We start from the raw sequence: 21446 nt of genomic DNA, 5'->3' as shown, positions 1-21446 counted from the left end.
ACTTGGATGGGAGGCCACCTAGGAAGACCAGGTGCTGTAGGCATAAATAATAATAATAATAATAATAATATTGATTACATAAAGAGAAACCACATACTTCACCTCAGTAGTTGGTAAATGCTGCAGGCATTCATTGAAAGACATAATGCTGCGTAAATTAACACACACCTTCCTGGTATTCCTCAGAAACAGCATTCATTACTAAAAGGGAGTTCTTCATATGATAAGAACTATACAACGAATTCTTAAATATTTGAAAAAAAAAATTTAGAAGACAAAATCTCTACGTACCTTTTACAAGCATCTCAAAACACTGGTGTCTTGGAATCTAGCTTGGGAAATAGTGTCCTAAAACATGTGGTAGGTATTGTAACTTTTTTTGAGTATCTAGAAATTTGTGTGGCTATCTAAAGTTTTTAGCACTGGGTCTGTGTATACTCTTTAACTTTGACACCTAATACATCCTTGAAATAAGTTTTTTACTTGTTTTATGAATACATAATAGCTTTGTAGTTTTACTTAATAGGACTTTTCTTATTGTTGCTTCTTTGATTTTTATTTGCAAAAGCCAGCCTCTATATGTTGTTCCATTTTCAGTATAGGAAATGAAGACAAAAACGTTAGAAGTGTGCTTTCTGCCAAAGGGATATACCATTTAAATACATAATGGAGTTCTAAGGAATTGAATATTTTTTATTTCCAAGCAATAGTAAATCAAAGAGGAGGTGACCAGCATGATGTTTCTAACTGTAAGGCAATAGCAAGGAAGTTCCTTAAAATCAGGATGTATAACAACCATTAGGAACTGAGAAAAACTATGATGATAACTGCTTAATTTTATTTTTAACTACAGAATTTAATGCTCTATTTGTTATCTCACAGCAAAAGTTCAGACAGACCCTCCCTCAGTTCCAGTATGTGACCTGTATCCTAATGGTGTATTTCCCAAAGGACAAGAATGCGAGTATCCACCCACACAAGATGGGTAAGGATTATAAAATAACTTACAGTTTTACTTTCTAAAGTTGTAGCTTAGCAGGAAAGCAGATTTGATTTTTTTTCTCAGAACTTGCTCCACTACCTTAATATAAAAGCTATGAATTCGTTGCAGAGAAAATACAGTAGAAGCTGTCTTATCCAAAACAATTGAGACTAGTAGTAGTTTGGCTAATCAAAATAGTTTGTTAAAGTGGGGAATCGCAAAAAAATAAAAATCTTTATTGATAAAAGTAAAACCTTTGTTTTTCATCATTGTTATTTGAGCATGGATTCGCATTCACTCTACTTTTTCCCCATAAACTGTGCCCATAATGTATTGTCTATGAGTCTATTCCATTTTGAGTTTCTGTGAAAAGCAAGAACCAAGTAATCTGAGGCCCGACACCTGTATCTATCAATGTTTTTAAAAACCATTTAGAATTCTTTTCTTTATTTGACAAGTATTTTTTGATGACTTGCCTTTATTGAGATTTTTCTGAGTATTCAATTTAGTTTTCATAGAAATAATTTTTTTATGTAATATATATTTAAATTGTATAATTATAGTAATAAGTACAGATGACTTACACAAGTTTGGGAACAGACCACCTGATTTCTTGGAAGTGTTCTGAAAGGATACATTTCAGCCAGTCAGCAAAGTGGCTGATTAAGAGCATAGAAGCTGGGACTAGACTAGTGCATTTGAATCCCAGCTCTAACACTTAGTAGCTTCCGGACTGGGGCAAGTAATTTATCATGGTTTTATTTCCTCATCCATAAAAGGGGCACTTGAGAAGGTTGTTGTGAGAAATAATAATATATGTAAAGCACTTAGAAGAGTACCAGACACATAATAAGCATTAAGTATGTGTTAGCTGCTATTATTATTCAGAATAGGAACCTGTTATCCACTAATTTAGAATACAATGGGCATTGGTCAGTTTGGTATTTTTTACAGAGGGAGTCTGGAGCATTGCTTAATTGAATGGTTGCAATAGCAGGTTAAGAAAGCTTCTGCTGTAGCATTGTTTCATTTACCTGTGAAGGCTTCATTGTTTTTCTTTAAACCTAGAAAAGAACTCAATGTAGTTATATTTTTACCCCTTCCCTCATTCCCAGTACTCTCAGGGAATAAGTCTGTAAAGTTGTGTGGAATTTTATGGCATGGGCATCTTTTCTTTAAATTGAGTTCATAGTCAATATCCCTGTCTTGAAGCATCTATTTTTAAGATGGTACAGACATGTAATTTTACATTAATTACATACATTTTCATAGTACATATGTGATCACATTTATTTTTAAATAGTCTTTTTAAGTTTTTTGTTTGTTTCCTCTTCCTTCCCTTCCTTCCAGACCCATGTAAGCACATAGCATGTAGCCTTCCATATTTTTCTATGTTCATGTGTGTTTAAACTTTGTTGATGTAAGGAAAGTGTTTGGTCCTTGTTTGTTTTACAAAAATGAAATCATAGGCTCACCTTTCTCCACCTTTTCTCATTTAGTACTACCTCTTGGAAGTCCCTCCAAGTTAGTTAGAATAGCTCTGTAATTCTTTTGAGTGGCTTCACAATATTCCATGGCAGGAATGTGCCATTCTTGATTCCATCATTTTCTAATTGATAAGCATTCACTTTGTCTCCAATATTTTTTGCCAGTATAAACCATTTTGCAATAAACATATTTCTATGAGTATATATGTATGTATATGTATGTAAACATGTACATATACGTACATGTATAATATATAACTGTGCGTGTGTGTATACATACGTATTGTGTGTATGTGTGTATACATACATATATATATGTACCTTTTTATATACTGGCAGTTATATTGTGTGACAGTTTTCTAGAAGTAGGGTTCCTGAATCAAAGAACATTTTTTTTTTTTAGGCAAGGCAACCCTTGGTTGACCTCACAGATTGCAAGGAGCTTGTCAGCATACAATCCTCTATTTTTTAATTTTTACGCCTACAGCACCTAGTCTTCCTAGGTGGTCTCCCATCCAAGAACTAACCAGGCCCGACCCTGCTTAGCTTCCAAAATCAGACGGGATCCAGCCTGTTCAGGGTAGCATGGCCGTAGACTCAAAGAACATTTTAATACTTTATGATACCCAGACTGCTAATGATTTTCAGCATCTTTTGCTCACGTTGTTCTTTTGCTCTTCCAAAAATTTTAAATATTTAAATATACAGTATATGTTTATATTTTATACTTCTGGGTTCCTAGCAGTTTCTTAGATGTTTTCAGACTGTATCATGTTTATTACATTTTTTAATTGGTCTGGAATTTTTTACGTAAAGTTGGAGCACTAATTTTATTTCAGATGGATAGCCAGTTTTGCTAGAATTGTTTATTAAATAATTCATCCTCAATCGATTGACCACCTTGCCATATTGTTATATAATAGTACTATGTATTTTCGATCCATGGTTGGGAATCTGTGTGTGCAGAGGGATGGCTTAAGTTATACACGGATTGACATTTTCTGCTGCATGGGTGGTTGGCACCCCCATGTTCAAGGGTCAGCCATCTATTCTTATATATAATGGAACCAGTTTCTGTATTATTTATTCTGTTTTTCTGATCTATTTGTCTGTTCCTATGCTAATACTATTTTAATTTGATGTCAGAAACTTTATATTTTGATAATTTGGTAAGGCAGTTTTTCTCCTGCCACACATACCCAGTTTTTTAAATTCTTTTCTTAGCTATTTTAAGTCATGTAGTCTTCATACACACACCCACAGAGAAATGCCCTTCTTAGAATTTTGATCAGAATTGCTTCATATTTATGTATTGGTTTCAGAAAATTGACAGTTGTGTCACATTGTCTTATCCAGTATCATGGTATATTTTCCCACTTACTCTGATTTTTTTTTTTTTCCAGGTAGGTCCTGTTCCTATCTTGTTAAATTTATTCTTAAGTGTTTTATGGTATTGTTACTGATGTGAGCAAGATATTTTTATTTCTGTTTCCATTTCTATATGATTATTGCTAAAGTGAAGGAAAGCCATTGATTTCCTATACTTGTTAACAGATTGTTAATATTTTTAACACCATGAAGATGGTGGAATGGTGGAATACTGGAATACTCAATGTAATGTTTAATATAAGAAAAAAATTGAGATTTTATAAATCTTAGAAAGTACCTTTCTCTCCTTACTATCAATTTTTATTGCAAATTAAACATTGTATAGGTAGAATAATCTTAGTTTCTGAAACAGAAGAAAATGTTAATTATATTATATCTCTTGAGATAATACTTAACTATTGAAAGCAATGCTGTATACTGTCCCAGAGAAATACAAAAGGAGTTAATATATTGTTATGTTTGCTTTTTAATAAATCTCAATATTTTTTGACATTCATACAACCAATTTTGACTATTTGCAAATAGATCAGAATAAATATTCTTATACATTTGATAAGGTATTAAATATAGTTCTGTAATCTTGCCCTCATTGTTCTTTTTAATAAACTTATTGAAAATTACATGAATTATCACAAAGAGCTCACCTATGTAGCTACCACCCAGATTGAGTACATTATTTTATTTTAACTTTTTATTTTGAAATAATTCCATACTGTGGGAATAGTACAAAGAACTCCTGCATACCTTTAACTCAGGTTCTCTTTAACATTTTGACACCTATCATTCTCTCTCTCAATGGAATGTGACAATTATACATATTATGTATAACATACAAATAGTATTACATTTTCTCCTTGTAAGATAGGAAGGTAGAAGGCAAATGTGGAAAATGTTACATTGGTGAATCTGTATACGTGCTTTTTTTTACTGAACTGTTTGAGAGTATCTTGTACAATTTTGGATGGTATGCTAGATAAGTAGATATTGTGTCATTATTAGGGTTGTCACATATGGAGGCACATGATGTTAATTTTTTCACTTAGATAAGGTATTATCTAGTTTCTCTAGTGTGTCATTATAATTTTTTTTCTCCTGTAATTACTAATTTGTGAGAGATTACTTTGTGAATAGGTAAGTATCTCATTCATTGATAATCTTTGTCTGGATCAGGTTTTAGTTATTTTCTTATTTTTTAATATTTATACTGCTTTTAATTTTTTATCATTAGAAAAATTCTGTGATGAACATTGTAATATGTTAATTGGATCTGATTTTTCTCTTATTCTGGATATCTAGAAGTAGAATGAAGAATTAGTTTGAAATCCTTAATCTGTTTCTAAATTTAGTAGACAGTTTTTTGGGGAAAATGTTAATTTTACAAGCAATACATATTCACTATAGAAAGTTAGCAAATACAGATAAACAAAAAGAAGAAAATAAAAATCTTAATTCTGCCAGTGAAATAAAACCACTTTAACATGTTGGTATTTTTTCCTCTAAAGCTTCTATATAAATATCTATTATAAATACCTAGGAATGTTTTTCAAGATAGAACTTTACTGCAAACAGCAGCCCTTTTAAAATTTGTTTTCAGGTTAGTAAAGAAACCAATGGTATCTCTAATGGTGAAATAATTTTACACATCTGTGTGCATACCATAATTTATTTGTCCAGTCCTTTGTTATTGGACATAGAGTTTCTGTTTATTATAAGCAATGTTGGACTAAATAACTTTGTCATTTCAACTTTGAATTCCAAAGTTTTAAAGATAATGAACTCACTCCCTAGATTGATGTTTTATCTCTGCACATGTGATTTTTGTTGTTATTGATTTTTTTTCTTTTGGCTGGGCTGTTTAAAAATGTTTCATTTATTTTGAGTCCTTTTAAAAACTTCAAGCATCTCCCAAGAATTAGACATTTTCCCAATTACCACATCTAAGTAAATCGACAGTAATTTGCCAGTATCATATAAATACCTAATTCGTATTCAGAATTTTTTTCCTATTGTCCATGGAACATCTTTTTAGCTATTCCCACGCCTGCTCTCCCCCTACCTCCCCACATGAGGATCCAGTCAAGGTTCATACATTGCATATAGTTAGAATCCCCGCCTTCTCTTCCATTGCACTGACTTTTTGAAGAGATTAGGTTATTTAAAAGTCTCATATTTTGAGATTTTTCCAATTTTTTCCCTGTGGTGTCATTAAACTTTTTTCTCTATTTCTGTATTTTCCATAAACTGGAATTAGTTGTAAAAGCTTAGCTTAGACTTAGATTAAACATCTTCACAAGGATATATCGTAAAATGATATTATGTACTTCGTATTATAGTCTGTTGCATCAGATGTAATTTCAGGTTCTTTTAGTTTTACTGTATTTGGTCACTCGCTTAATGTGGTGACAGCCAGCTCTGTTTCTTTTTTAAAGGTGCTTTTTTTCTTTTTGCAGTTAGCATTGTAATCTGTGGGGTATTTTGGTATCATTGGAATATTCTTGTCTTCAACAGCCTTTCATTTAACTATTTTCATATCTGTTGATGATTCTTGCTTTAACAGTTATTTCATTGGGGACTGCAATATGGTGAATTTCAAATTCTATCATTTCTTCTACATTTATTAGCTGATATTATTCTGTAAGAAGAATTTTCTTTTATCACCTGGGATGCAACTGTAGTTTCTTATATGCAGAGATAAAAAGCGCTTTATTTTTTCCTTTATGTTCCAGTTTTCAGAGGCGAGAATTGGTGTCATATCTGCAAGCATTCTTAATTATTTTTGAGTTAAAGATATGCATTTTAAAAGTTTTTGTAAATGTATTGTGTAGTGCTTAAAAATACAAATAAAATTATTTTTAAGCTATTCATGCAATGAGTTTAGAAATGTTTATAACTTTGAAATTAATAATCAGATATCTTTGTATCTTTTGGTTTTATATTTTTCTGCTCTTAATACATCCACTGATAAAAATGATGAACTATTGAAAAGACTCAATAATATCAAAGAGATGTGAAAATTTACATACTCTGTAAACACTTCCTATAAAGATTCTCTTCCAAGCTGTTGTTTTGGTAGTTTTGTTTTACATACATAATATATTTTAAAAGCATTTGAATTGTCTTTTGGAATAATTGTTATGAGCGCAGAATGTTTTTTTTTTAATCTTAATAACATCTGCATTTTTATTAAATAGACTGAACATCAAAAGATATTTAAGAAAAGGGAGAGCCTCCTTCATAATTGTCTTTCTTTTGGGCCTAGAGTTATAATTATAGGCCCTGGCAGTAGATTTCTCGAATATTACTAATGACTTTCAGTTTGGACTCAAGACTTAGCAAAAGAATGTCTTTAATCTAATTTCTGATTGATAGTTCTTTACCAACAATGCAGAACATTTCATAATCTTTTGAAGAATACAGAGTCAGCCATGCAACCTTCAGAAGTGTAAGATATTCACGAGATACCTATTGGTTTCAGTATTGGGGATCTTTATTGTATCATGTTCAGATTCTAAAATATAGTCAGAAGCATTTGAAATTTAATTATACTTAAAGAAGTGGATTTGAAGAATATTAAGGGTCGGACCGAGGAGAAGTAATGGGAATTGATAATGGCCTGTTCTACTTTTACAGCCCTACATGTGTGATATACACCAGTTCCCTGTGGACAGTCTTTCATCTTAACACTCTAGAGTAAATATTTGTTGATGTTTTTACATTTCACAGAATCTTTGGCTTCTGAGGCAGTGTTGCTTTAACCGTTTACTACCATGTATGGCTGTACCATATGTGCCAGAATTATGGCCCGTTTAAGAGAAGAAGAGTTGTGATGTGTTTGGTTTTGAAATTGATCTGGGAATATAGCCAGTACTCTTAGGCCTGAAGATGATTTATTCTTAAAACATTTGGGTTCTTGGTTCCCAGGAAAGATTTTTGGGTTCATGGAAGAGAAAGGGCTGGAGAAAGAGGTCAGGAGATTGTCGCTTGTGTGTCACAGCACGGAGTTAGCCAACTATATGTGTATTGCAGCTGAAAAAGGTTGAGCCACATCTTGAGATTGTACTTTTTAAGGATCTTATCCTATTCCCTTCTAGTCTGAGGGCTTTCGTTTGTATTCTTTGATTAGAAGTGGTCTCTTGAGTTTTCACTCTTCCCATAAAAGTATTTCATATGCATTTAAGTACTTACGGAGTTTAAAAATGACCTTAAGCTGATGATACTGTAATATTTCAGTTAACATCAGTGGATAGATCCAAAACACATTTGTAAGCAGACAAGACAAAGAAGGCTCTGTGATGCTTTAAGTACCCTAAGTTCACATAGGACAGCTCCTTTGGGCCTTGTAGCAAATTACAGGTGCTAGATGTTGGCACATAGGGAACTGCTGTAGTAGGAAGTAGTCATAATGAACTTAATAGTGACATGCAGAAAAACTCAACATTTTGGGGTCTTAAGGACCTGTAGTTTAGAGCAGTTGGGTAAACTTTTTCTGTAAAAGACCATAAATATTTCAGGCATTGAGTGTTACTCAGTTCTGCCATTGTGGCTTTGTTGCAATAAAATTTTATTTACAAAACAGGTGTCAGGGATGGATTTGCCTGCAGACCATAGTTTGCCAGCCACTACCTTTGAGGCAATAGGAGTGATTCCTTGAAGACATCACTTTTATACTAAGTATGGTTTATATACCTCAGTGATCACTGACTTGTGAACTATTTATATATTCTTAAGAATGTGTGAAAGTATAACAATTTTAAAAAGATTTTCATTTGAAAATGGTTGTTTTCAAAACGTACTGCTTAAAGGGAATTCAGTGGATCTCCTCATTCCCAGATACTGAAAATAAAAATCTATTTGTTATTTCCGGAAGTTTTAAAATGTGAGTCATATCCTTCAAGGAAGAGTACCTCTAACATATATACGATCAGAAAAATCCTGCAAAAGCATAATATTTTATGTTTTGAGGAAGGTATATGTACATTTCTGGGGTCAAGTCTTTGGATTAGTACTTGCCCTATTGGTGCAGTTAAATGCTAGTTTTTAGTGTGCTCTTTTGAAGTCTCTTAATACAATTACCTCGAGTGGAAGGATGACTTTTTTCTCCCACCTGCTTGATTTCTAGGACTCTTTTCTGACTTTTCTTGGTTCTCTCCTTTTGTGTTATTTTTTGTGGCAGGATATTAATCCCTCTGACTATGAATGGAATCTCACTTGAGGATTTTTTCCCCCTAAAGATTCTTAGAAAAGGTTTAATTGATTTGGCTTGATTGAATGTGGCTTACTTGTATTTCAGAAGCTCTACTGACATTTAATGAAAGAAATTAAATGTATAATATTTTTATCTGAAGTGTCTCATATTAGTATAGTTTTATTTCAGCTTTTATGCTTATTATGCTGTTTCTTAAATGTGCTATGCATACTGTAAAGGCGAACAGCTGCTTGGAGAACTACAAGTGAAGAAAAGAAAGCATTAGATCAAGCTAGCGAAGAGATTTGGAATGATTTTCGAGAAGCAGCAGAAGCACATCGACAAGTTAGAAAATACGTTATGAGCTGGATCAAGCCTGGGATGACAATGATAGAAATCTGGTAAAAGGAATATGTTTTTGTAATTACAAACATGATTTTTAAAAAAATCTTTTCTAGGACCAGCTTTTCACTTGTAATGTTTAACTTTCATTACTACTTTGCTAAAACTTTAAATGAAGGTTCTAGAAATATCTCCTAAATTCTTGTAATTTTGATGTAACGAGGAACCCATAGAGAATATTTGTACTTTAGCAACCATATTTTGTACTCACGTACACTCATATGTGCAAACGCACACATTGATGCTTATTTTCTGTCTGGAAATCTATCGTTATCTAGCAATTCATATTAAATTAAAATTATTGGACACAAAACATTTATAATGCAGTGAAAAAACCCATAAGAGTAATTATTATTCCAGTTTTCCCCTTGAGAAATAATTAGCTATAAAAGGCAACCTAATTCTCTGATTCAGATAATTTTCAAAATATGTAACATTGAGCAAATAAAATCTAATCAGCATTTAAATCAAGAATGTTAGTCTAAATCAAGAATGTTACTTACTAGGAAACTAAATGGATTATATCATTCCATTTCTCCAGATTCTAGTGGAATTAAGTTCTTTATCTTTTAGAGATGAGCTACTATTTTCATAGCTTTAGAGAACCGTTATTTATTCACATTTAGAAAGTGCTCAGATCACTCCCAGAAAGTAAGAGTTTTAGTTAACTTTCTAAACATGATAAGCTGTAACGTGTGTAAAGTTGTACCTTACATAAAATGTAAAAGTAAACAAATTTCTTTTTTATTGTTTAGTGAAAAGTTGGAAGACTGTTCACGAAAGCTAATAAAAGAGAATGGATTAAACGCTGGCCTGGCATTTCCTACTGGGTGTTCTCTCAATAACTGTGCTGCCCATTATACTCCCAATGCTGGTGACACTACAGTATTACAGTATGATGATATCTGTAAGATAGACTTTGGAACACATATAAGTGGTAGGTTCTTGGAAATAATTTCTACTCTACACTCTCCCTACAAAACTCTAGTCTTGTCTTGTTGGATGGAGCTATCAATACTGAGTTCTCAAATTTTCTTGATTCCTCACTTCACTAGACCTGTGTTGAGGCAGATTTTGAGATTTACTTTAAAGCGTCCTACTAAATGAAGTATAATGAAAACTCAGGTAATTGAGGTTTACCCTTTGGTATCAAGGCATGAATGTATAATCTTGTATTTCTTCAGGTCATTGTTTCAGACATCATTTATTCATATTAATAGCAAATGTTTACTTAGAACCTTTAAGTTTACCAACCTTTATAGACTTATCAACTTTTCTAAACCCCGTGAGAAAACAAGCTTAGATTAAGTACTTAACTGAGCTTTTACTAAATTGGAGAAGCTGGACTGATGGTTAGCATCCTGTGGATCCTACACTTTTTCTCTGCCCACATTGCTGTTTCTTAGTTCCCTAGGCTTTTCTCACTTTGAATTTTCTGTTTATGTTTTTGTGTAACTGCCTGGGTGAGTACTTAATTGGTGCTGCCTTGAAGTAATATACACTCACCCTGGAGTACTTAATTGGTGCTGCCTTAAAGTAATATACACTCACCCTGGAATTAATCTTTTCATTCCGAAATCTTTATATAACTTATACTTTGATACTTACCCACCTTTGATTGTGAGTGCCATCTGGGTACCTGGAGTGCTGCTTTTATTTGAGTCATTTTATTTTTCTGTTAACTAGCGAGGATAATCAATAGAGTAGATGCTATAAAGTAGGTAAATTAACTAGCTGATAAGTAAACTTGAGAATTTTCTCTTTCAGGTAGGATTATTGACTGTGCTTTTACTGTCACTTTTAATCCCAAATATGATACATTATTAAAAGCTGTAAAAGATGCCACTAACACTGGAATAAAGGTACGTGAACTGTAAGCACCATTTCATTTAACATATTTTGAGCTCATTATAGCCTGTTTAAGGCCTTTGGGTTATATAAGACTGGTCCACTGCCCTTAGGGTTTTAAATGGGTTATTTTAACGTACCAAAGTTTTTATAGAGGAAGTTATAATGTGCAAAGCGGTTTTTATCGCCCCTTATTTTAAAATATTTAGAAGTTGCTGTAAAATTCTGCGCTTTGAATAACAAAGTATACATTATTCCATATTTAGTGTGCTGGAATTGATGTCCGTCTGTGTGATGTTGGTGAGGCCATCCAAGAAGTTATGGAATCCTATGAGGTTGAAATAGATGGAAAGACATATCAAGGTATGTTCATTAAATATGTTATCTTATGTGAAATGTGTGTGACCTTTATAGAATTAATTTTAAAATTGTTGAGTGCTTTTTTTGAGTCAGCTGCTTCATCTTATTTCTTGGGACTATAAAGAGGGAAGATGAGGAAATGACCTCATAGTTATGTGGTCACTAACTGGGAACTGTCCCCAAGCTCCTCTGGTAGCTGTTGGGGACTTATCCCAGGGTGGCCAAAATGCAGACTAAGTTTTCTGTGACTGGTCAAATCAAGACTCAAGAAGCCAGAGGCCCTTTTTGTCAGTGATTCCCAGTTGTTTTTTTTTTTTAAGTTGAATTTAAAATTTGGAGGCCAGTTAATTCCTTGTGTGTCCTTTCTTTAATCTTTATTCCCTTTGCCTCTTGGTCTTTCCCAGCCACTGCCTTAGGTACACAGTCCCAGAGTCCACCTGTGCTTTCTGGTGCTCTCCATCAATCTAGCTTTCATCTGACTCCCAGCATATGTCTGACTACTCTTCAGGCACCATCATCCTTCTTAATCTATGCTAATTGCTCTCTGTAACCCCTGTTGAATAACTTTCTTTTAGAATATTTCCTACATTTTCCTTAACCAAAACCTGTCTCTCCTTTATAGTCCTTTGAGTGGCAACTATCATGCTTCCTTGCCCTTCAGTAAATTCAGCATTCAGCATTCTTTGTATTACCCTGTTGAGACTTATATTGTGTTTGTACCAGGTGCAAAAGTGATTCTTCCTCTGGGATCTGACAGTACCTGTCTTTGTTGCTCTGTTGAATTCATTTTTACTAGTTTAATGCAACAGAGCAACAGAGCAACTTTGAATAACAAAGATTTCTAGGCCAGTGAACTTACAAATCAAAAAACTCTTAAGGCTGCTCACACTTGAATGGGAGGTGTTATGGGATAATGAAGAAAACATGCTTTGGGGTCAGGCAGGTCTATCTTTGAGCTTAGATAAATTCTCTATCCTTTAAGAACTCAGGGTCTTTGACTGAAATAGGATTAATGATATCATGGTTTTTGTTTTGTTTAGAAACGTAAATTTTATGACAATGTCTGATAGTTATTAGTATTCAACAGATATTTTTCATTTCCCACCCCAGTTTTGGGATTAGGACCACAACAAATAATGCTTAATCATGTCCCTCTCAAATCGTTTCCTTCTATTTTCTATTAATCCTACAACTTTAGTTGGCATGCAGTCTGCCTTTCAAGGTATATTAGGAGACAGTTTGACTTAATGTTTAGTCACCATGTAATAATTCCAGTCTGTAATATTGTAATAATATATGCCTTCTTAAACTTCTTCCACTAAGTTTGTTTTAGCACTATATTATTTTATCACTCCTTTTTTAATATGTTATTGTATTGAATGGGGTTCTTAGTTGAAGGTGACAGAATTCATTTTTACTAGTTTAAGCAGAAAGAGTATAGACAAATCATGACATTGGGAAAATGAAGAAATGGACTATAGGCTGAGCTTTCAGAAGCAAGTCCTCAAAACTATAACAGAACTGGGCCATCAAAGGGAGGGATTTTATTTACCTTGAGCAAGAAGATGTAGAATTGAAAGTTATCTTTATAATTGTTGCTCCCAGAATTAGCCTGCCACTGTCAAAATCTGTATGATATAAAAATGGCCCTGTGCCCTGCTTCTTCTGTGTAACTTGGTTATATGTTAGGATGATTTTTTAATTTAAATGTTTTTTGTTTTTTTAAGAAAATCTGTTTTTACTTAAATGTGTTTTTGTTTGGCTTGTGGAGTCATTTTGCTTGGTCTTAAGAGAAATACTTGCTGAATTTCAAATAAATTTAGCTTATTTATATAAGAAGGAAGATTTTTTTTTTTTGAAGAGCTAATTGAGAGTTTTACTTTTCTGTACCACCTCCTAAATTTGTAATATACTTGTCATTATTTCATTGTTACAGATTTGAAAAACCTTGCTACCTAATTCTGGCCTGGAAGAAAGGTAGCTTGTACTGAAGATTTCAGCACTATATAAATAGGTTTTTTAAAACCTTTTTTTTTTATTGAGGAATATAAAAAACACTAAAAATACAACATAAAACTTCAATCACATAATTATAAAAGCTATGTGGCTTCACCCCTTGAGAAATAGAATATTGCCAGCATTCCAGAAGCCCCTAATTCTGTGTAGCCCTTTCCAGTTATAGCAGCGTTCCTCTAATAACCAGTCTTGAGTACTAAAGTATTTGCATTTGCTTTTCTTTGCCTTTCACTGTCTAATTATTCATCCCTAAACAGTAATGTAACAATACTTGATTTTGAACTAAATGTACATTTATAAATATTCCATATATATTTGAAATTGCACAGTATATTTATAATTGTGCCTTCTTTTGCTCATTTTTTTAAGTTTTATTTCAGTTCAATGTATCTTGAGCTTTTTGTTTTTATTGAGCAGTGTTGCAGTGTATGAGTATACCACAATTTGATTTTTCTGTCATTGATCTCAGAACCTTGAGAGTGTTTAGATTTTAACACTTGAAATTTTGATGTAATAATAAAATTTAAGGTTACAGAATCCTGTCATTTTGACAGAATCCTCATTTTCACATTACCTTTTAGTCCATAATTATAAAAATGTATAATTTTCATGTTTATAATCATATACATAGCATTTTGACTTAACAGTACTTCCTTAGATGACCCCCATTGTCCTCATCAGTTTATTTATATTTTTCTACCACCTCCCCTTACTCGCTTCTAGTTTTTAATCAGTCACATTGTAATAAGCATCTTTTTATATTATACTAGTTTTCCAGTTTGTATTTTAATTACCTTAATGTGAAGTTATTTAGTAGAGCCTTATTTTGTTTTTAAATAAGTGCTTGAACCCTAGCCTAAAGGCCAAGAGACCTGTTTGTGCTTCTAGAGACCCTGAATAACTATTTTTTTCCTATTTATTACGTCAGTGAAACCAATCCGTAATCTAAATGGACATTCAATTGGGCCATATAGAATACATGCTGGGAAAACAGTGCCCATTGTGAAAGGAGGAGAAGCAACAAGAATGGAGGTACGCATGCCATTAACAATGTTCTTTGTGAAGCATTTTGATTTTTTTCCAAGCTAAAGCTAGTGATGGTTGAGTACATAGTATGTTGAGCAAAACTGACTTGCAATCCATACTCACCTTGATAGGAACTGGGCCATGTGAGTGTGCAGATTGTGTCTAGTCAGATCAGGACTCAGTTAGCTGTGGAATTTGGGTATGTCAGAAGATTGTTTATTAGACACTTAGTATTGAACATCTTGTAGGCAACAGTGTCTTCAGTAGGCACTGAGGATATAGTAGTGAACAAACAAAATTTCCTGCCCATTAAAGCCTACATTCAAATAGGAGGACACAGACCAAAATGTGCTAAGATAACTCAGGGAAAGGAGGATAAGGACTGCTGGGAGACGTATCATGTTTCTTACATGAAGTAGGGAAAACCTCAGCCTGAAGTTAAGATATGGTAATTTTGATTAGTTCTGAATTTTTCTTGTCTCCCTTTGACCCTAATGTATTTTTCAGGAAGGGGAAGTTTATGCCATTGAAACCTTTGGTAGCACAGGAAAAGGTGTTGTTCATGATGATATGGAATGTTCACATTACATGAAAAATTTTGATGTTGGACATGTGCCAATAAGGTGAGAGATTTATTTTTATATGAATAGTAAGTTTCTCTTCCTGGTTAACAGTATTTTTAAAAATGTGACAGGTAACCACAGTTCTGTAGTCTAACAGTAAGTTCTATGGATTTCTGTAATACAGTAAAGAAATTGGCCTGTAAAATTTTTAACTGAGATGAAAATGATATAGGTCGTTTCTAATAATCATAATTTCAGAACTTATTTTGCTTGCATTTCTAGATTTTTCTTAATATTTTCCCAGTGATAGACTTTGTTTTTTTTTTTTTTAAACCTTTTTTTGGGTGGTTGAAGGATAGATTTACAATTACTTTATGTGCAGGTCTTTCAGCTCGATGCACAAAAAGGAAATCCTATCATAATACTGTTGATGAGTCTGTACTGGGAATTTCACACATTCATAGACACACACAAATATAATAAAATAGCCTTCACCTGGCTTCCTATTTATCTGCCATCTATAATTAGGTATGGGCCCTTACACATTCTGGCTTTTGAATGTTGAAAGTGGCAGTGAAAAAAATTTTCTTTAACTTCAGTTACTAAGTCAAGCCACAGCTACAGTTCGAGTTTTCCTTAATGGAGGAAATGAATTTTGATAACTTTTTAGCCAACTATTAATCTTGGATTTTCTCCCCTTAGGCTTCCAAGAACAAAACACTTGTTAAATGTCATCAATGAAAACTTTGGCACCCTTGCCTTCTGCCGCAGATGGCTGGATCGCTTGGGAGAAAGTAAATACTTGATGGCTCTGAAAAATCTGTGTGACTTGGGCATTGTAGATCCATATCCACCATTGTGTGACATTAAAGGATCATATACAGCACAGTTTGAACATACCATACTGTTGCGTCCAACATGTAAAGAAGTTGTCAGCAGAGGAGATGACTATTAAACTTAGTCCAAAGCCACCACAACATCTTTTATTTTTTAAGCTTTGTTGGAATACATTATACCAGAATTAATTTGCAACACGTTGTCTGTTTAACAGTGGACTTATATAATACTTTTATCCATGTTTAAAAAGGAAAGAATTTGATAAAGGCAAACCGTCTAATGTAATTAACCAAGGAAAAAGCTTTCAAGACTTTCAAATGTTAACTGTTTTTCTCCTGTCTAGAAAATGCTATAAAGTTCATATTAGTTAGGAATGACTTATACATTTTGTTTTGAACACTGAAGAGATGCTTTTCAGGTATTTGTATTGCCATATTCTTAACTGAATGCTTTGAATGAATGACTACATCCACCTATACCCTCTGGTATTGCTTTTTAACCTTCCTGGAATCCATTTTCTAAAAAATAAAGACATTTTCAGATCTGAGAGCTACATTTCAATGTCTGTGGTTATAATTTTGCATAGGAAATAGCTAAACTTAATGTATTGTAGAACCTTTTATCTGGATTGTAGACCTCTATACTGAAAGTTGACATAGTGGCTAAACAAGATCTATACATGCGTATAAAATAGGAGGAGCTTCATAAATTAACAAGCTCTAGGAATATTTTGCTTTTCTTTTTAAGATATTAATCCTTGTCTTTCATTTATTCCCTGACATTGGCAAGATCTACTAATTGAAACATGACTTAGTAGGAACATTGTACCAACTTGAAACCTTGAATTAGTAAAATCTCAACATTTAGATCCTCTGTCCAGTGGTATATATTTATCAGGAAATGTATTCAGGTTGCTTAATAAACCAAAGGGCATTTAAAACCACAAAAACAGGAAAACTTCCCGTGATTGGATCTTGTTCTAGTTAGAAAAGCGAAATTGAATTATTAGGCTTTTTCATTAGTTAACCAAATTCTTTAGCACCCTGCCTCTCAACTGGCTTGGATTCATAACATTATGGATGGTATTTCAGGAAGTGAGGTTAAGTTAGCAGCTAAGTGCATATGTTGAATGTAAGATGCATAATACTTGAACTGAGCCCCACTACCGATCCTCGAACAAATTGCTTGAATTCTGTGTAAATGATTTGTTAGGAATGTTCCAGTATAGTTTCAAAATTGTTATGTACCAAGGTAAAGCCTTAATTTGTAATGCTTTAGCACAATAAGATTTTTTGCCTCTGGGATGCCGTTTTGTATTTTGTTTAATGTTAATCTCATAGGAAGAGAAACCTGACTTCTGTACTTCGATCATTTATTATACATTAAAAAGCTGCTTTCAGCATTAGAGCTATTAATGAATGTTACTTTGTGGGATAAACAATCCAGTTATCTACATGAACCATGTTTACTATGGTGCTAATGTTCAATAGCTAGCTACCTTTGAAGTTCTCCATTTTCTGTGATGTGCAAGTGGCAGAGCTCACCACCTCATGCCGGGACATGTTACGGGGCTTGGGCCCTCCAGCTAGCTCTTTTGGAGTTTTGAATTCATATCATTTTGATGTGCTTTCATGGGATTTACAAAGTAGATTGACCCTATGAGTGAAGAATTTTGGAGCTTTGTAAGACCTCTTACAGCAGTAGCGATTGCAAACGAATTAAGCTCTCCAAGCTTCCTTCCCAGGTAACTGTCGGGAGCGATGGCATCGCTGCATGCCCCTGAAATGGCTGGAAGGGATATATAAGATCCTGTAAATAGGAAAGCTGTCACTTAAAAAAAAAATTGTATTGTTTACTAGCCATGTTATCTCTCGAATCATTCTGTCATGTTTATGATGATGTACCTTATTGGTAACAAATTATTAGCTTGAATGTTTAACAATAGTGCCTTTAGTAAATTATTTTACAACCAAAACATGTTGTTTTTTGTTAGATCAACTTAGCAGAATGTAAAGTCCACACTGAGACGTACAGTAAATCGAAATTTCTGTTCATTGTCTAGGTTTTAGTTTTAATACTTAATGTTTTTTTAGATCAGATTTAGGTTCACAGCAATATTGAGCATAAAGTACAGAATTCCCATATACCTTGACATCACACATACAGCCTGCCCCATTGGTTTTAGTTTGAAAAGATCAAGAAAGCTACGCTACTTTATTTCTTTCTTATATATTACATTGAAATAAGTACTGAAACAAGCAAATTACACCATTATATAAATAACATAGCTTCCAGAGTTTTTAAAAATCCCACTAAAATTAGGTGCTAAAATGTATAGCAGTTAACCTAGGTATAAAGTAATCCTTGAAATTAAAAAAGGGAAAACGCAGGTATTTTGACCACAAAAATCTTTAATGAGGTATAATTAACAGTTGAGGTAACAACTTGCATAGATACTTAATGAATGATTTTAAACCTTAGTCATTTAACACAAGCTGTATTTTTGGCATAAATGATTTGTCTGTTCAGTGATAAATTCTCATTGCACTTTACAGTCAGCTGCTTCATATGACTTGTCCTCTGAAATTTAAGGAAAATTTACTAATAGAGGTCCTTCTCAAACTTGTAGATGATCACTAGGGGAGAACAGCATTCTATAGGATATCTTAAGATTTCAACCTGCAAGCAAACCCACTTAAAAAGAGAAATGATCTTGCAGTGGTTAATACCGGGCTAAGATCAGATTAACAGAGGTTGGTAGATTTTCCTCTTTCTGAAATAAAGTTAGCAGCAGTAGTATTTTAAAGAAATCTAGTAAGATTATTAGGCAAGAGCAAAGATTATTTCATACTACATTTTTAATAAAATGCAAGTTTAGATAATTTTTTAAAATGTCAGGGCCTGGTATTTAAATATGTTAAAAGGCTCCTAGTAGTCACATAATCCTAGCAAGAGTAGTCCAGGCTTTAGTTAGAGAAATGAGATGCCTGCTGCCAGTTGCCAATTTTGAACAGTTATTTTCTCTGCCCTATGCAATTTTTTCTCTTCAAGGCTTATTTTTATCCCTTTAAATAAAATCTCAAAAAGTGATACAGTACGAAGCCTTAAGAGGTTCTAATGTTAAACATAAAATGGACTCATATCCAAGTTAAATTGTACTTGTATAACATAATACAAAGTTCGGTAAATTCAAATTTTTAATATGACTGACTGCTTTATTATTAGAATCTGGACAAACCTGTTCACTGCCAGACAAATCATCATAAGTCCCAGCCATCATTGTTTTCATGTCCATAGTACTAAAGTCATTTAAACACACTATTTATTAAGCTGTCATTTTCATATGTGTATGTCTATGCCAAATAATTATTAAAACAATAATTTTTGAAAAATAAGTTCCATTAATGACAATGTTTTCTGAGCCCTGTAACACACAAAGCCTCAGGAATAGATTGATGAGTATTTAGACAATACCTTGATATTTCTCTTTGAAAGTAGTAGTCTAACTCCCTTAAAGGGGCAAAGGTAACATTAACATACAAATGGCCTGAAAGAAATACCGTTTAGATTTTTTTTTTTTGTTAAGACAGTGAAGTCTAATTTTCCATCGAATAAGAATTGAATTTGTATAGAAAATAGCTACAAAAGATAAATAAGAAATGTATAAAATGATGCCACCTGAATTTCAGTTGATTGCACAAATTCATGATCTGAGCCAATTAAGACATCAAAATATAAAAGAGGTAACACTAGTCTGAGGTAAACACTAAAAGCTTAAAACTCCCAAGTACATGACAAAAGTTTAGTTACCTGCTGTCACTAATACATATGTATGCTTTGTCCCTGTAAAAAGACGAAGTTAGATACAAAATATATAAACAGTGTGCACTGATTTTTAAGTAAAAAAACAATGAAGCTCAAAATTTTAAGTCAGCCCTTTCAAAAAGTATATGTACAAATCGCAAGAAGCTCACTGTCTTAGGATCAGCTAAGGATCTCGGAGGTATCAGCTTCTTCATTGGGAGGTAGGCTACCAGATAGGAGTTCTGGAGGCAAGAGTTTAGAATGTCCATTCTCAGTAACTCGCTGGGTATAAAACAAGATATAAGCTTGGGCCTTGCATACTTCATCCATAGTGCACATGCTTAGCTTGGAATCATTGCAGTGTACCCAGAACCCTAGAGTGAAACACAGAAATATACCTTTAGGCTTATAAAGGAACTTCAGAACTTTCTGATGTAAATTAAAACATGAATTTAGAGGCATTAGTTTTAGTGAATTAAGTTTAAAAATGTTTTTTCAATTATAGCTGACATATTAATTTCAGGTGTACAAAAGTAATGAGACATTTATATACCTTATGAGGTGATACCCATCTGGCACCATACATAGTTATTACAATATTATTGACTATATTCCGTATGCTATAGTTTATATCCTGTGACTATTTTTATAACAGGTATTTTGTACTACTTAATTTCCTTTCACCTTTTTCACCCAGTCTCCCCACTCCCCTGCTCATCTGGGGGCCATCAGTTTGTTCTCTATATATAGAGTTCATTGTTTTTTAGATCCTACAAGTGCAATTATATGGTATTTGTCTTTCTCTTAATACCCTATCCTCTAGGTCTATCCATGTTGTCACAAATGGCAATCTTTTATGACTCTGTAATATTCCATAGTATACATACATACATACATATGTGCCCTATCTTTATCCATTCATCTATTGAATTAAGCTACATAGGTTGAGTTAAGCTATTTCTGAAGGGAAAATAATTGGCTAGCCAATTCATTTCTTTTAATGAGAAATATAGTTTGGGCAGTATGTTACTCTGGAATTATCTACCTTTATCCTGAAAGCAACTTGAAGCTATAGAATTTGATTAGTTCACTTGACTCTTTAATTCCTGGTATAATCTTACCAATTGATGCTTCAGCTGCTAGCATACTATAAAGCAAATAGTTTACACCTAACTAGGTAGTTTAGTGTTATGAATTAACTGCCTTCCTGGAAAGTGGGCTTTTTAACCACATCTATGTTCTGTATGTGTGTGGGGGGCAGGGTAGAGAAATAGGAAAGAGGAGGAGGTTCATTCTATGTTTAACGGTAGATAGGGAAAGGGGAAATAAAATGTGAAACCTAAATCCAGTCACTACCTGTAAGTGTCCAGAGAGGCAGTAAGTGCAAGTGAGTTTTATATGTTAAAAACCTGAACTCAAAGTTTGTTCCAAATGCCTGTGATACGCCAATTCATTAAATGCTCTGTTCTTTAACAAAATTAACCAAATTAAACCAGTAAACAGAGGACCTGCTCTTGGACATGTGCCTTTAAGAAAATAGCACACTC

At 33.3% G+C, this 21446-nt stretch overlaps 2 protein-coding genes and 1 pseudogene across 3 annotated transcripts in view; 1 reads left to right on the top strand and 2 right to left on the bottom strand.

The window, feature by feature from the left end:
* METAP2 (methionyl aminopeptidase 2) overlaps positions 1–17502 on the top strand; it is a 28515-nt gene extending 11013 nt beyond the window's left edge. For both annotated transcript variants that reach the window (XM_006914599.3, XM_006914598.3), the window contains exons 4-11: positions 883–985; positions 9283–9444; positions 10201–10382; positions 11213–11307; positions 11560–11656; positions 14598–14701; positions 15203–15318; positions 15961–17502. In XM_006914599.3, the coding sequence (XP_006914661.1) occupies positions 883–985; positions 9283–9444; positions 10201–10382; positions 11213–11307; positions 11560–11656; positions 14598–14701; positions 15203–15318; positions 15961–16213 (1112 nt within the window). In that variant the 3' untranslated portion in view covers positions 16214–17502. The remainder of the gene's footprint in view (positions 1–882; positions 986–9282; positions 9445–10200; positions 10383–11212; positions 11308–11559; positions 11657–14597; positions 14702–15202; positions 15319–15960) is intronic.
* Positions 2948–3066, bottom strand: LOC112481921 (annotated as a pseudogene).
* Positions 17503–18145: 643 nt separating the features above from the next.
* USP44 (ubiquitin specific peptidase 44) overlaps positions 18146–21446 on the bottom strand; it is a 13817-nt gene continuing 10516 nt past the window's right edge. The window contains exon 5 of the mRNA XM_006914597.2: positions 18146–20273. Within this exon, the coding sequence (XP_006914659.1) occupies positions 20080–20273 (194 nt within the window). The 3' untranslated portion in view covers positions 18146–20079. The remainder of the gene's footprint in view (positions 20274–21446) is intronic.

Source organism: Pteropus alecto, unplaced genomic scaffold (genome assembly GCF_000325575.1).
Source record: "Pteropus alecto unplaced genomic scaffold, ASM32557v1 scaffold94, whole genome shotgun sequence".
Lineage (NCBI taxonomy): Eukaryota > Metazoa > Chordata > Mammalia > Chiroptera > Pteropodidae > Pteropus > Pteropus alecto.
Note: the sequence above shows the minus strand (reverse complement) of the source record. Positions and strands in the feature narration are given on the sequence as shown.